The 13,958-nt window shown below is 45.2% G+C and overlaps 1 protein-coding gene across 6 annotated transcripts in view; it reads left to right on the forward strand.

Moving 5' to 3' along the window:
* The window catches only part of arfgef1 (ADP-ribosylation factor guanine nucleotide-exchange factor 1 (brefeldin A-inhibited)), a 65,844-nt gene that overhangs the window by 34,574 nt on the left and 17,312 nt on the right, over positions 1-13,958 (forward strand). For all 6 annotated transcript variants that reach the window (XM_042067395.1, XM_042067397.1, XM_042067399.1 and 3 more), the window contains 14 exons: positions 310-421; positions 1,763-1,968; positions 2,319-2,403; positions 2,644-2,809; positions 4,606-4,757; positions 5,727-5,855; positions 7,249-7,407; positions 7,821-7,965; positions 8,645-8,735; positions 8,864-8,904; positions 9,696-9,865; positions 10,271-10,422; positions 11,613-11,785; positions 13,021-13,181. In XM_042067395.1, coding sequence (XP_041923329.1) covers positions 310-421; positions 1,763-1,968; positions 2,319-2,403; positions 2,644-2,809; positions 4,606-4,757; positions 5,727-5,855; positions 7,249-7,407; positions 7,821-7,965; positions 8,645-8,735; positions 8,864-8,904; positions 9,696-9,865; positions 10,271-10,422; positions 11,613-11,785; positions 13,021-13,181 — 1,942 coding nt within the window. The remainder of the gene's footprint in view (positions 1-309; positions 422-1,762; positions 1,969-2,318; positions 2,404-2,643; positions 2,810-4,605; positions 4,758-5,726; positions 5,856-7,248; positions 7,408-7,820; positions 7,966-8,644; positions 8,736-8,863; positions 8,905-9,695; positions 9,866-10,270; positions 10,423-11,612; positions 11,786-13,020; positions 13,182-13,958) is intronic.

Here is a 13,958-nt window from a genome sequence, read left to right on the forward strand (position 1 = left end):
TAAAGCAAATAATATTGTTTAATTTCAGCTCAGAGTAGTTAAGTTCAGTTCTTTTATAGTGCATTATAGTATTGTTCAGATCAGAACAGGGGGCAGCCGTGGCCCACGGGATCAAAAAAGTATATATACTTATACTATACTTAGAACAGATCAGACTACTGGGCAGAACTACAGGTGTGCTAGACAGGTATAATTTGCAAGTAAGGCCTCTAACACAAAAAAAGTGTTCTTTGTGTGTATAAAATGACCATGTCTGCAGCTCAGATAACCTCTACAGTGAAATGGCATCATGTCTGGTCACCTACACAGGTTCAACAAGAAACCAAAGAGGGGCATCCAGTACCTGCAGGAGCAAGGCATGCTGGGAACCACTCCGGAGGACCTTGCCCAGTTTTTACACCAAGAGGACAGGCTTGATTCTGTAAGCCACCATTACCCTCCCAGTTTGTAATTGTCTGTTAAATCAATGCTGAGTGGATATATTCAGAGTGAATATATTCTAACCCCCCAACACACACACATGTTAGTGGCCTTAAAGGTAATCAGTTCATGGGTTGCATCAGGTCCCTTGCCACAGGTGTATAAAATCAAGCACCATGCAGTCTGCATTCATAAACTATATGTGCTTGATTTTATACACCTGTGGCCTGATGAAACCCATGAATAGCTTGTAATGTGACTGGATTAGTAAATATGGTACCTGATTGAAGCTTAGATAGATCTTACTCACACCAGGAACGGTCATTATAAAGATGGCTATCTTTAACGATAAAAGAATCAAAACTTACCAATGATAAAGAAAGTCTCTTTTGTGTTGATGAATGTGATGGCTAAAATTTGATGGATTCTGATTGGCTGTCATCTTTTTATCATTTTCAAATTCGCTCTGAAAGTGATCCCCAACGATATCGATCTTCATGTCGTTATCATTATAGTTTATGTGTGGATGTCCTCATTCATTATAGCTAGGACAATACTCTTTTGCCATTATTGTTCTAGTTATCGTTCTATGGTACCAGGTACCTAACTGAACAGTAGCTGATTGTAGGATCATCTTGCAGTACCTGAATGACCCCATACATTTTAGTTGGGCAATCTCCTACTCTAATGATTTATTTGGCCTTCCTTGTGAGTGACCATGGCTGGAGGCACTTCTTGTGAAGGTCGTGCGTGTGTGTATTTGCTCTTGCATTTATTCATGTCAGCCCTCCTGGGCGACTTATTATGGTTGTAATCAGAGAGTATGTGTAAAGTGGATATATATACACACACACACACACTCCTCAAGGCTAATCTGACAGTCGGCTGAAGTGACAAGAAATGTGTGTTTACCGCCACATTTTATGGGGAAATGGAGGAGACTGTCTGAGCACTGAGCATTGTACTCCACTCTCACTGACAGCAGGCTGGATTAGTATGCCAAAGGGCTCCTAATTAAATAGTGACACACACGAACAGCTTCTGCTGCCGCTGATGTGCAGAGCAAGGAAAGTTGTGTGTCTAGTAGAATTCTGCAGTCTCTCTCTCTGTCTCTCTCTATCTGTCTCTATCTGTCTCTCTCTGTCTCTCTCTCTCTATCTGTCTCTCTCTGTCTCTCTCTTTATCTGTTCCTCTCTGTCTATCTGCCTTTTTATCTGTTGATTTATATGACTTGTTCTATGATCTATTGATCTCTCTATCTCTGTATCTGTCCATCCCTCTATCCTTCTATCCCTCCATCCCTATCTCTCACTCTGTCTCTCTTTGTCTGGACTCCCTGCAGACTCAGGTGGGAGAGTTTCTAGGGGACAACGATCGCTTTAACAAAGAGGTCATGTACGCCTACGTGGACCAGATGGACTTCCAGGGCAAGGACTTTGTGTCGGCGCTCCGTTTGTTCCTCGAGGGCTTCCGTCTCCCTGGGGAGGCCCAGAAGATTGATCGGCTGATGGAGAAGTTCGCTGCTAGATACTTAGAATGCAACCAGGGGTGAGTGCGCTCCCCAGCAAGGTCATCTGATGGGCCGTCTCCATGTGGAGATGGAACTGTGCCGTATTGATGTGGGAGGAAAATGTTCAACCTCAGTGTAACATTCATATCTCTCTCTCTCTCTCTCTCTCTCTCTCTCTCTCTCTCTCTCTCTCTCTCTCTCTCTCTCTCTCTCTCTCTCTCTCTCTCTCATGTGCTCTCTCTGTCTACCAAATTCAGTTTAAAAATTTGAAATTAAAGATACATATTCTGGAAATAAATGAACATATTTTTCAATTCTAAAATTAAAATGTACCATATATATAATTTATCATGTTACCCCCCCAACCCCAAACCAATGTTTCCCACAGACAAACCCTGTTTGCGAGTGCAGACACTGCATACGTCCTGGCCTACTCAATCATCATGTTGACCACAGACCTCCACAGCCCACAGGTAATGGCTCATCAAAAAACCCATCTGGACTTAAAGCATGCTGATATTATGTTCACATATCAAACCGGACAGTCAATAGACATTATGAGACAGAGGTGCAGAGAGGTGCAGAGAGTGTGTATCAGCATGATCATGACGAATTTTATAAGTGATATCTTGCCATTTTACTCTGATTTGCTGATTGCCGGGGGAGTTTTGGAAAGGAGAGCATCTTTATCATATTAATCTTTCTTTTGAAAGGTAAAAAATAAAATGACAAAGGAGCAGTACATCAAGATGAACAGAGGGATTAACGACAGTAAAGACCTCCCAGAGGAGTATCTGTCAGCCATCTACGACGAGATTGCCGGCAAGAAGATTTCTATGAAGGAGACAAAGGAATTAACCATCAAATCTAATAAACAGAGTGAGTCCTCTCCTCTCCACACTCTTTTCCTCTCCTCTTGATCCTCCTCTTCCTTCTCTCCTCATCTTGTTTTCTCTCATCTCTTTTCTTCTTTTCCTCTCCTCTACTCTCCGTTCAGCTCTCCTTTCTGCACCTTCTCTTTGCTTCTCTTTGTCTTTTCTCTTCTCTTCTTTTCTCATCTCTTTTTTTCTCTTCTCCTCTCTCCTCGTGTCTTCCCTCTCTCCCCCTTCCTCTCTACCTCGTTGTGAACACAGACATTTTCTTAAATATGGCGTCTGATTGTCATGGCTTATTTTACAGCCAGTGCAGCCCCTGAATGACTTGTTTGATGGAGTTATGAATCAGTCGTCTGATTCATCGTCCATAGATTCCATCTCTAGTGGCATGACTTGCCTGGCTGAATTAGCAGAAGCCGTTTGAAATGGAGGGCACTGCAGCCTGTAGGAGGTGAATGAGTGGGCCCGAACATGATGCCTGGATAGCATCTGTGATTGGCGTTAAGTGTTTGGAGTGATTTGTGGTGGATTGGCGTGATGTTATCATGGTTCAGATGGATCCAGAGAGAAACAGGAAATGTTGAAAATTGTGTTTGGTTTTGAAGTAGGCTGCCAGAGTATTAGGCTCTCTGATTCCTCTGGCCCTTTATCACCATAATATCTAACAAATATTTACATCATATTAAGTGAGTCAGGATGTGGATCTGTTTATGAACAGGATGGGAAACTCATCATGATCTAGATTATCATTTTAGGCTTAGCCATTCGGAAGTAAACATCTGCTGTATATCATTTTAAAGCATGAAGTAATGTTAAACCTTATGGAGTGAAGTAGAGAAACTTTAAAGGCAGTTGTGAGTTGGCCGAGGTGGAGCCTGTTGGTCATAGCATTACTCTTCCACCTGTTCCAGACGTGGCCATTTACAAGCAGACATGTGCGATGTTGCACATAAAACCATAACCACATGTAAGGACTTAAAGGTGCGTGGAGGGTTTAACGTGTCTGCGGTGAGGCTTTTAAGGTAATCGTAATGCTGCTTTACCTGTGAGAAGGAAACACCTGCTGTATGCCATGCTAAGCATTATAATGCTGTTCTGGTCTAAGCAGGAAGTCTCAAAGGCAGATGTAGGATGGCAGAGGTGTGAAGTGTATGGGATTATAATCATCTTCTGTAATCCAAGGACTAGATGACTAGTCCCAGGTGTGGTCTGTGAGAAGCAGACTCCTGTGGAGCAACACATGACACATTTTACATCATAAAGAGTTTTGAGAGAATAAGGTATTGCTTCTGGAAAGAATGCAGGAGTTGTTGGAAAGTACTGTGAGTAGCAATTGTGTCCATTCTGTCTCCGATATGGTCAGGGAGAGCCACATAGAGTATAACCTTTAGAACATACAGATGTTAAAGAGAGAGTGTGGAACTCTCTTGAAGGAGCGCAAACGTAAGAAAGAGTTGTGGTAAGCCTGCGCAAACGTAAGAAAGAGTTGTGGTAAGCCTGCGCAAACGTAAGAAAGAGTTGTGGTAAGCCTGCGCAAACGTAAGAAAGAGTTGTGGTAAGCCTGCGCAAACGTAAGAAAGAGTTGTGGTAAGCCTGCTGGCCTTGCTGTCCCAGAGGTGTCTGCATAACAATACATAAAGCATTCTCCCATACAGATCTTTGAGAGTGTGACGGTGGTGAAAGCGATGTATGTTCTGATGGTGTATGGATGTTAACACGCTGTGTGTGTGTGTGTGTGTGTGTGTGTGTGTGTGTGTGTGTGTGTGTGTGTGTGTGTGTGTGTGTGTGTGTGTTGTACAGGTGTGGCCAGTGAGAAGCAGAGGCGGCTGCTGTATAACGTGGAGATGGAGCAGATGGCCAAGACGGCCAAAGCCCTGATGGAGGCGGTCAGTCATGTCCAGGCCCCCTTCACTAGCGCCACACACCTGGAGCACGTCAGGCCCATGTTTAAGGTAGGGTACACACACACACACGCACACACACACACACACCTGGAGCATGTCAGGCCCATGTTCAACAAGGTAGAGTACATACACACACACACACACACACACACACACACACACACACACACACACCTGGAACACTTTAGACCCATGTTTAAGGTAGAGTACATACAAACACACACACACACACACACACACCTGGAACACTTTAGACCCATGTTTAAGGTAGGGTTCACAACTCATTTTTTAGGTTGAATACACATACATTCATGAAGTATTCATTCGTCTGCACACACACACACACATGCAAATTCTTATACTTAAAAAACATGTGCCTGGCTGGCCTAAGCACCATATTTATGGGTCAAGGTTGTAAACCCCTCTTTAAATCTGAGTTCAAAAACCGCCACACAAGGTCTCATCCAAATAACAATAATTTTACAGCAAACGTTGTAATACTGTGCTTAAAACAGTCTTCAGGGAGTCATCGTGATTCCTCAGGCTCTGTGGCGCCCCCTCCTCTCAGAGGAAGCAGTTTCTGAGTTGTGACTGTGCCGTGTTGCCCTAGTTACGTCTGCTCACTTAGTGGTGGTCTGGTCTCTTCATCATTATTGATTTGATCACTGATTTCTTCTGTGAAGTTTTCCTCACTATTGATTTGTTCACAGATCCCCACAATGCTGTTTTTCTCACTATTGATTTGCTCACCGATCCCCACGATGCTGTTTTCCTCAATATTGATTTGTTCACCCGCTGATTTGCTCATTTAAAGTTTTTCTCATTGATTTGCTCACTGGTTGTCACAGTGCTGTTGTTTTTCTCAGCGATGTCCTCACTCCTCCTCTGACTCTCACCTCAGGAGAATGTGGAGGCTTGAGAGCATGGCTCTGCCAAAACTGACCTGTCTCCTCTTCCTCCTTCTCTTCTTCTCCTCCACCTGATCTTCCTCATCATCCTCTTCCTCCTCCTCTTCAGCTGGCATGGACGCCCTTCCTGGCGGCCTTCAGCGTGGGCCTGCAGGACTGTGATGACACCGAGGTGGCCTCGCTCTGTCTGGAGGGCATCCGCTGCGCCATCAGGATAGCCTGCATCTTCACCATCCAGGTAACTTGGTCCAGCCCAGCCTCCATCTATTAGCTTTTTTGGTTCACTTTTGTTAAAGGGTTTGGCGGGTGCCCTTGGGGACGGAGTTCCTACTCCCCACTCATTTCAAATTTCTGTCCTCTCTGAATTAAAGTCAAAAGCCCCAAAAATAAACCAAAAAAAGTAACTAGTTGTGGCTCCTTGGCACATACACAGTGTGCTTGGTAGGGGTATAAAAAAGTCTGTGCATTCTTTAGTGTTGCACTGAATTGTTGCTCCTACAGATACAGTATCTTCACTCACAACCAGCTCCTGTAAAGCCAGGCCTTGGAGAATTTGTGCCAATAATAATTTGGGCTAATTTACCACATATAAAAAAAAATCGAATAAAAGGGAAATTTGTTTTTGAGCCGCAACAAAAGTGGTCTTGTTCGTTAATGGTTTGTGTCATCTCTGTCAGTGATGAGATGTGACTGCCTGTCACTTAGCTGAGAGAGCAGCGAGGATACAGGACCTTAATTCACTTAATAACTGTCCCCGAAATATTGCATGTCATGAAAATGACAGTGTCATCATCACTGTCCTGACACACACACACACACACACACACACACACACACACACACACAGATAAAGTACATTTAGACACACACAGACTCATACATTCAAACACCTACATTCAAAGACATTTTTGTTGGCAATTTGGAATAAGGGGTCACACTTCTGGGTAAGGGGCTAGAAAGCCTTATGGTGGTATGTGCATCTCTCTCTCTCTCTCTCTCTCTCTCTCTCTCTCTCTCTCTCTCTCTCTCTCTCTCTCTCTCTCTCTCTCTCTCTCTCTCTCTCTCTCTCTCTCTCTCTCTCTCTCTCTCTCTCTCTCTCTCTCTCTCACACATACACACACACACACACACACACACACATCGTCAGGAGCAAAGAGTGCAAAGAAGGGTATAGACAAGGATGAGAGGCTGTTAGAGCATTAAGAGCTGTGGGCGATGTGATGAGGAGATGGCTTCTTTTGAGATTGGCTTTGCCAGTGATAAATTGCAAAGATCGAAGACTCCTCTGAGAACTCCCACTAGGTGATAATTGAAAAACATCATTTAAAATGCATGAAAAATGAACTGTGGGTTAGCACTGTTTTTTGAATCTGTCTTTGTCCAAACCCTCTCTAGAAAAGCTAAATGTAATTATATAATTATTCATTACTGTCATGATTAATGCCTACTCGCAGTTTTTCTACAAAACATGTGTCGACTTAAGCCAGTGTGGAGAAATGTCCCACATTGCGAGTGTGTGTGAGTGTGTGCGGGTGTGCGAGTAATGTGTAATGTATACATAATAAATGGACACCTCCATGTAACTCTGCTGGTACGTCCCCCTGTCCTGCCCTCTCCTTCCCCTGCTGTAGCTGGAGCGGGATGCGTATGTCCAGGCTCTTGCTCGCTTCACCCTGCTGACCGCCAGCTCGGGCATCACTGAGATGAAGCAGAAGAACATCGACACCATCAAGACCCTCATCACCGTCGCCCACACAGACGGAAACTACCTGGGCAACTCATGGCTTGAGGTCAGCTAACTCAGCCAAACCCGCCCAGGAATATGAATTTAAACAAGCTTTCTGCTATGGTCTTTTGTTGGTCATTGGTTTCAGTGAACTGATGCCATTTAGACACTGTAACAAGTGGAAACTCTATACTGGATTTGGATGCACCTTTGATATGCAGAGACATGGGAGGGTTTTGACTTGATATTCAGGGATGCTTTGTATCATTAATGTGATCTTTAGCACAGAGATAGCAGTGCTGTTGCCAATAGCTAATAGTGCACTTATTAGCCACTAGAACCGTATGTGTGTCTGTGTCTGTGTGTGTGTGTGTGTGTGTGTGTGTGTGTGTTCCTGGTCTGAGTTCAATGTAAAGTGTGAATCTCTGTGTTTTGAGTTGAGTGTAAAGTGTGTCTCTCTGCCTGGGTGTCCTATAGATCCTGAAGTGCATCAGTCAGCTGGAGCTGGCACAGCTCATCGGTACTGGGGTGAAGGCCCGCTACATCTCAGGGACGGTGCGCAGCAAAGACGGCTTCATCACCAGCACCAAGGAGCAGAACTCCGACGAGTACCTGGGGCTGGGTTAGTGTTGAGCACACACGCACATACACACACAAACACACACACAGACACACAAACACAAACACAAACACACTCCCACACCAGCACTAAGGATCAGAGCTCCGACAAGCACCTGGAGCTAGTGTTGGACACACAGACACACACACACCATACAACACACACACACACACACACACACACACACACACCACACCAGCACACACACACCACACCAGCACTAAGGCACAAAGCTCCAATGAGTACCAATATGAAACTGAGCTCTAGCAAACACTCAGGCCTGAGTCAGTGTCAGGTGCATAGACACATACAGTTGCACATACACACACATAAAAGCAAACCTGTATGCACATATACATACTGGAGACACATACAGTATGGTACACTGCATCATGCTCTATTACACAAGTATCCATAATGGTTGACCTGTAGGTATTATAGGTTATCAGCAATTTGAATTTGCTGATGGGTATGGCGGCCATGTCAAACTGTGGAATAGAGTTAGATCTTTTTAGCACTTTATCAAAGGGGGAGTTCAGAGCGGGTGAACTTTCCTCCACTTCTTTGAAGCTGTCGCTCTGCATCTCCCTCACAGAGGCCTTGAGGGTGGGGGCAGATTTCTGATACCGCGGCAACGTAATGACTCCGCTCTCATCCGCCTCACTTGTCATTTGGTTCACAGTGGGGGGGACTGTGGATCGTAAGCAGATCGCCAGCATCCAGGAGTCCATCGGCGAGACCAGCTCACAGAGTGTGGTGGTGGCTGTGGACAGGTAAGGAGACAGTGGACTGATGTACTGGACACGGTCCATCACACATCACTGATTTCTTCTGCTGCTACATCTTTGGCTGTTTGTGGATAATCAACACTGACACATTTTTTGGGGGGGTCTTGTTGTAGGATATTTACAGGCTCCACCAGACTGGATGGCAATGCAATTGGTAAGTAATGTACAGTTTGTACACTACGCCACTGTGCATTATGGCACACTCTATGTAAAATACATTATTATTCCACTACACGTGACACATTATCACTATGATTACTTTATTGAATAATTGGAAACTGGCCTAGGATGAATGATGAAGTGTTTGTGTGCATGTGCATAGATTGAACAAAAATACACTAACCACATATACTTAATACATACTATAGACATATACTAAGTAAAGTACACATACATATAAGCACCGTTCAGCACCATTTTATTACACAGACATGTGGTCATCTGAGTCAGTATAATTGTTATTGCATAATTCTACATAGAGGCTTGTAATTGGGCCAAAACGATGCCAAACTGATAGTGGATTGTATGAGTGCATAGTAATGTATAGCTGAATGTGTGAGTGAATAGTAATGTATAGCGGAATGGTAATGTATAGATGAATGTGTGAGTGAATAGTAATGTATAGCTGAATGTGTGAGTGAATGGTAATGTATAGCTGAATGTGTGAGTGAATAGTAATGTATAGCGGAATGGTAATGTATAGATGAATGTGTGAGTGAATAGTAATGTATAGCTGAATGTGTGAGTGAATAGTAATGTATAGCTGAATGTGTGAGTGAATAGTAATGTATAGCTGAATGTGTGAGTGAATGGTAATGTATAGCTGAATGTGTGAGTGAATGGTAATGTATAGATAGAACACCTCACTGCACCTCACTCCCACCCTGACGTGCAGTCACGAGAATCCGTGTGATGCCAATTGTGTGTGGCTCCTTGTGCCCCCAGTTGACTTTGTGCGCTGGCTGTGTGCCGTGTCCATGGACGAGTTGGCCTCGCCTACACACCCGCGCATGTTCAGCCTGCAGAAGATCGTGGAGATCTCCTACTACAACATGGGCCGCATCCGCCTGCAGTGGTCCCGCATCTGGGAGGTCATCGGGGACCATTTCAACAAGGTAACAAACGTCCCTCCCTTTCTCGCTGGGTTCAGTCAAGTCCATCCAGCCGCCCGTCTCAATAATAGATCAGTGGGAAAAAAGAGCCAAGAGGTCGAACGTGCTCGTGTACTCTTTTGGTGCTGAATGTGCTCAGGCTCAGTGGAGCAGCGCATCTTTTATTCATCCAGGGATTGTTTCACAGCAGTGTGTGTGTGTGTGTCTGTGTGTGTCTGTGTGTCTGTGTGTCTGTGTGTCTGTGTGTGTGTGTGTGTGTGTGTCTATGTGTCTGTGTCTGTGTGTCTGTGTCTGTGTCTGTGTCTGTGTCTGTGTCTGTGTCTGTGTCTCTGTGTCTGTGTGTCTGTGTGTCTGTCTGTGTGTGAGTGTTAAAATGACTGGTGTCTCCCTCTCTGTTCCTCTGCTCAGGTCGGTTGCAATCCTAACGAGGACGTGGCCATCTTCGCCGTGGACTCTCTGCGGCAGCTGTCCATGAAGTTCCTGGAGAAGGGGGAGCTGGCCAACTTCCGCTTCCAGAAGGACTTCCTGCGGCCGTTTGAGCACATCATGAAGAAGAACAGGTGAAAGACAAATGCAATAGAGAGACCCAGACATTCATTACACACTCAGCACGGCCACATGAATAAAACATGCCCCTTAGAGAGAGAGAGAGTGAAAGAGAGAAAAAGAGAGAGAGAGAGAGAAAGAAAGTGATCAGACTGAGAAATTCAGTCAGTGTGATTAAATGCTAATTGGAAGTGAGATGCTAGCCTGCTTGATTAGTGGCGGCTGAAGTGGCTCTCCATAGTGGAGGCTCCCAGAGGCCACTGAAGGAGCGCTGGCATAATGAAGGGAGAGAGGGCAGTGGCTCTACCCAGGACCTGCCTAGTGCGGATTTGTGCCCTGCAGTGTCCAGTGAAGTTTCCACATCTTCTCTCTGAGGTTAACTCGGGAGTAGAGTCCGAGATGACTGTAGAAATGAAATCCTACATTTTCTGTGGTGGGTTTATGCTGTCTAAAAAAGAGCACCTGCATTGCTAAAATGAAGGGGAAAAAACACAAAGTGTGTGCCCAAGTGTGAAGTCAGCAGGAGTTAAATCACTCTAGCAAATTCAGTCACTGCCAGATGCACCATCACAAGGCAGATATGTTATCAACCACTACAGTTAGTTTTTAACACACACACATACACAATGAAATGCTGTTGAAATTGCAAAAAGTTGCTCTATATATATGAGAGAGAGAGAGAGAGCTCTCTGGGCTTGTAAACTCCTCCCCCCCCCCCAATCCCCCCCCCCCCCCCAAACGCACACACACACACACACACACACACCTCTGCTTTCTCCTCAGGCTGCTTGGCCCGCCACCTCTGTCTTTCTCTCCAGTCTGCTTTTGTCCCCCCTCTCTCTCTTTCAGTCCCCCCTCTCCCTCTCTCTCTCTCTCTCTCTCTCACTCCCTCTCTCTCTACTGTGCTACTGTATCTCCCTCTTCTCACTCTCGGCCATTTACTCCGTCTTAGTCACCTGTCTTTCTCTCTCTCTTGATCACTCGCTGTGCCTTACCTCTATCTCTCTCTTTCTCATCTCTCTCTTTCATCTCTCCGTCTGTCTTTGTAGCCATCACAGAGAGATGGGAGGAAACATTCCCATGAGCTCTTTAGTAGAAAAGAGCCTCTCATCTAAGAGATGACGTGAGCACTGACCTCTCTCTCTCTCTCTCTCTCTCTTTCTCCCCGTCCCCTCTTCTCCCTTTCTTTCTCTCCCTCCCTCAGATCTCCCACCATCAGGGACATGGTGGTCCGCTGCATCGCTCAGATGGTCAACTCTCAGGCCGGCAACATCCGCTCCGGCTGGAAGAACATCTTCTCAGTGTTCCATCTGGCGGCGTCTGACCAGGACGAGAGCATCGTGGAGCTGGCCTTCCAGACCACTGGACACATCGTCAGTAAGTAGCAGAGCTCCCCTGACCCACACAATTACCATATGATAATATGTCATAACCATATGGTCTCATGTTGTGGACTATAGTCTCTAGATCAGGGGTACTCAATAGGCGGACTCCAGTCCGCATCTGGACTCAAACAACATTAAATACGGACCGTCACCTAATCGCTATGCTGATTTACTCAACCTACCTACACTAAATTTTCCGAAAAATATTGTATGATTCCGCACTGTTTTTGTTTTAGTTCTACTCCTCCTCTTCTGTAAGGTGGAGAGCTGGCTCAATCACAGCAACTCTGACAGCAATGTCAGGCTACTGGCGGCATGCGCTAGCTGTCTAGCACTCGGGTGGATGTCTCATGATTGTTTGCGAGTTGCACAGACGTAGACATTCAAACTGAACGATTGACATTTTTCCTTCTGAAAGTGTGAAAATGGCTCGCTCAAAGCTGGACACTGGAAAAAAAAAACGTTGATTGTGAAAAGATTGAGATTCAGGGCGGAGCATAACCCGTTATTTGGGACAGAGAAATAGGCCTGGCTGGCAGCATTAAATGCAATGAGATTCACAGCCGAGCATTACGCAATATTTTACAGACACTTCCTAGTAGGCTTCTGTCTGGTCCTCCTGCTGAAGGTATGGAGATAACAAACAGAAACACAGTTCTGAATGGCTGGTGGTCACTTCTCCCATTAACACCACATTGTTTTGTGTAGTTTGAGACTTATGTGGATTTGCGGCTCTTTTTGGAGGTCTGTAGCCTACTTAAAAAAATCTTCCAGACCTTTGAGTAAATGGACATTTCATAAGTGGACCATTTGAGTGCCCATGCTCTAGATTTTGGTACCTTGTAAGATTTAAGCTGTCTCTGCATGTGAAGTGTCTGTGGAAAAGTGCGAGCTGAATCAGTTAAATGGGTGTAATCCCATCCCTGCAGTGCAGCTTGTTTTTATCCCAGTAGAAGTGTTCTAGGAGCACTATCAGAACACCCAGGCATCCAATCCATCCAGTACTTTATGGTTTTCTTTAGCTTGATCACTGTGATACAATTTCACATGCTCTTTGTAGTATGCTTCTCTTGGGTTTGACACCTCCTTGGGGGCATAAGTACTAGTAAAAAGGGACCTTCTTCACTCTGTTTCTCTGAATCAAAGCATCTGCTTGCCTTAACAACCCAGTAACTGATTTGATTTCATTATTTATTTATTGTTTTTTGTTTTGTTTTTCCGTCACAGCGAATGTATTTGAGAAGCACTTCCTGGCCACCATCGACTCCTTTCAGGATGCGGTCAAGTGCCTGTCCGAGTTTGCCTGCAATGCCTCCTTTCCTGACACAAGCATGGAAGCCATCCGCCTCATCCGACACTGCGCCAAATATGTGTCCGACCGGCCACAGGTCAGTGCTGGAGAGACTCAACTTACGCCCTTTACTGAATAGCGCAGCTTCATTGTTGGCACAGGGAAGCTATGACAATGGTTGGTGGAGCCTCATGGAGCCTATAGACTGTTCCGTGGCCGACCCTATTGTGTTCCCTACTGGGATTGTGTTTCTAATAAACATGCTAAATGAGTTAACATATAGATCATTAATTACATTAGTATTACTGGCCCAAAAAACATGAAAGATGAAACATTAACAGGCAGGCTACACCAGGCAGGTAACTGAAGTGTTCCGTTTGCGGGGTGTAAAAATAGTTTTAGAAGACTGGTGTATTTTCTAATGTACGCCCTGCTACCGGATCTGGTGTAGCCAGTTCCATTGATTATAGCGGAAGCTAATTGTTGCAGCATGCGCTCCACGAACGGAACACTTCAGTTAAGTGCCTGGTATAGCCTGCCTGTCAAATGTCATGTAAAAAGCATGGAGACACCCTAAAGACCATGTTCAACTGCAGCATGCAGGCAGCATGTTAAACTGTGTCTCTGTACTGTGCTGTGCTGTGCTGTGGTGGATTGGGCTGCTTCAGCAGCTAGCCGGAACATTTGGTGCCCTTATGCGTGCTTTAGCCGACAGTCCTGCTGCATGGGTCTGGGTGGGGTTAGTGATTTTAGCCACAGAAGACGGCTGCTGCTGCTGTGAGAGGGGGCTGTCGTGTGTGTGTGTGTGTGTGTGTGTGTGTGTGTGTGTGTGTGTGTGCATGTCCGTGTGTGAGAGAGAGTGTATGCGTAGGCT

The sequence above is a fragment of the Alosa sapidissima genome, chromosome 17 (assembly GCF_018492685.1).
Source record: "Alosa sapidissima isolate fAloSap1 chromosome 17, fAloSap1.pri, whole genome shotgun sequence".
NCBI classification, from domain to species: domain Eukaryota; kingdom Metazoa; phylum Chordata; class Actinopteri; order Clupeiformes; family Clupeidae; genus Alosa; species Alosa sapidissima.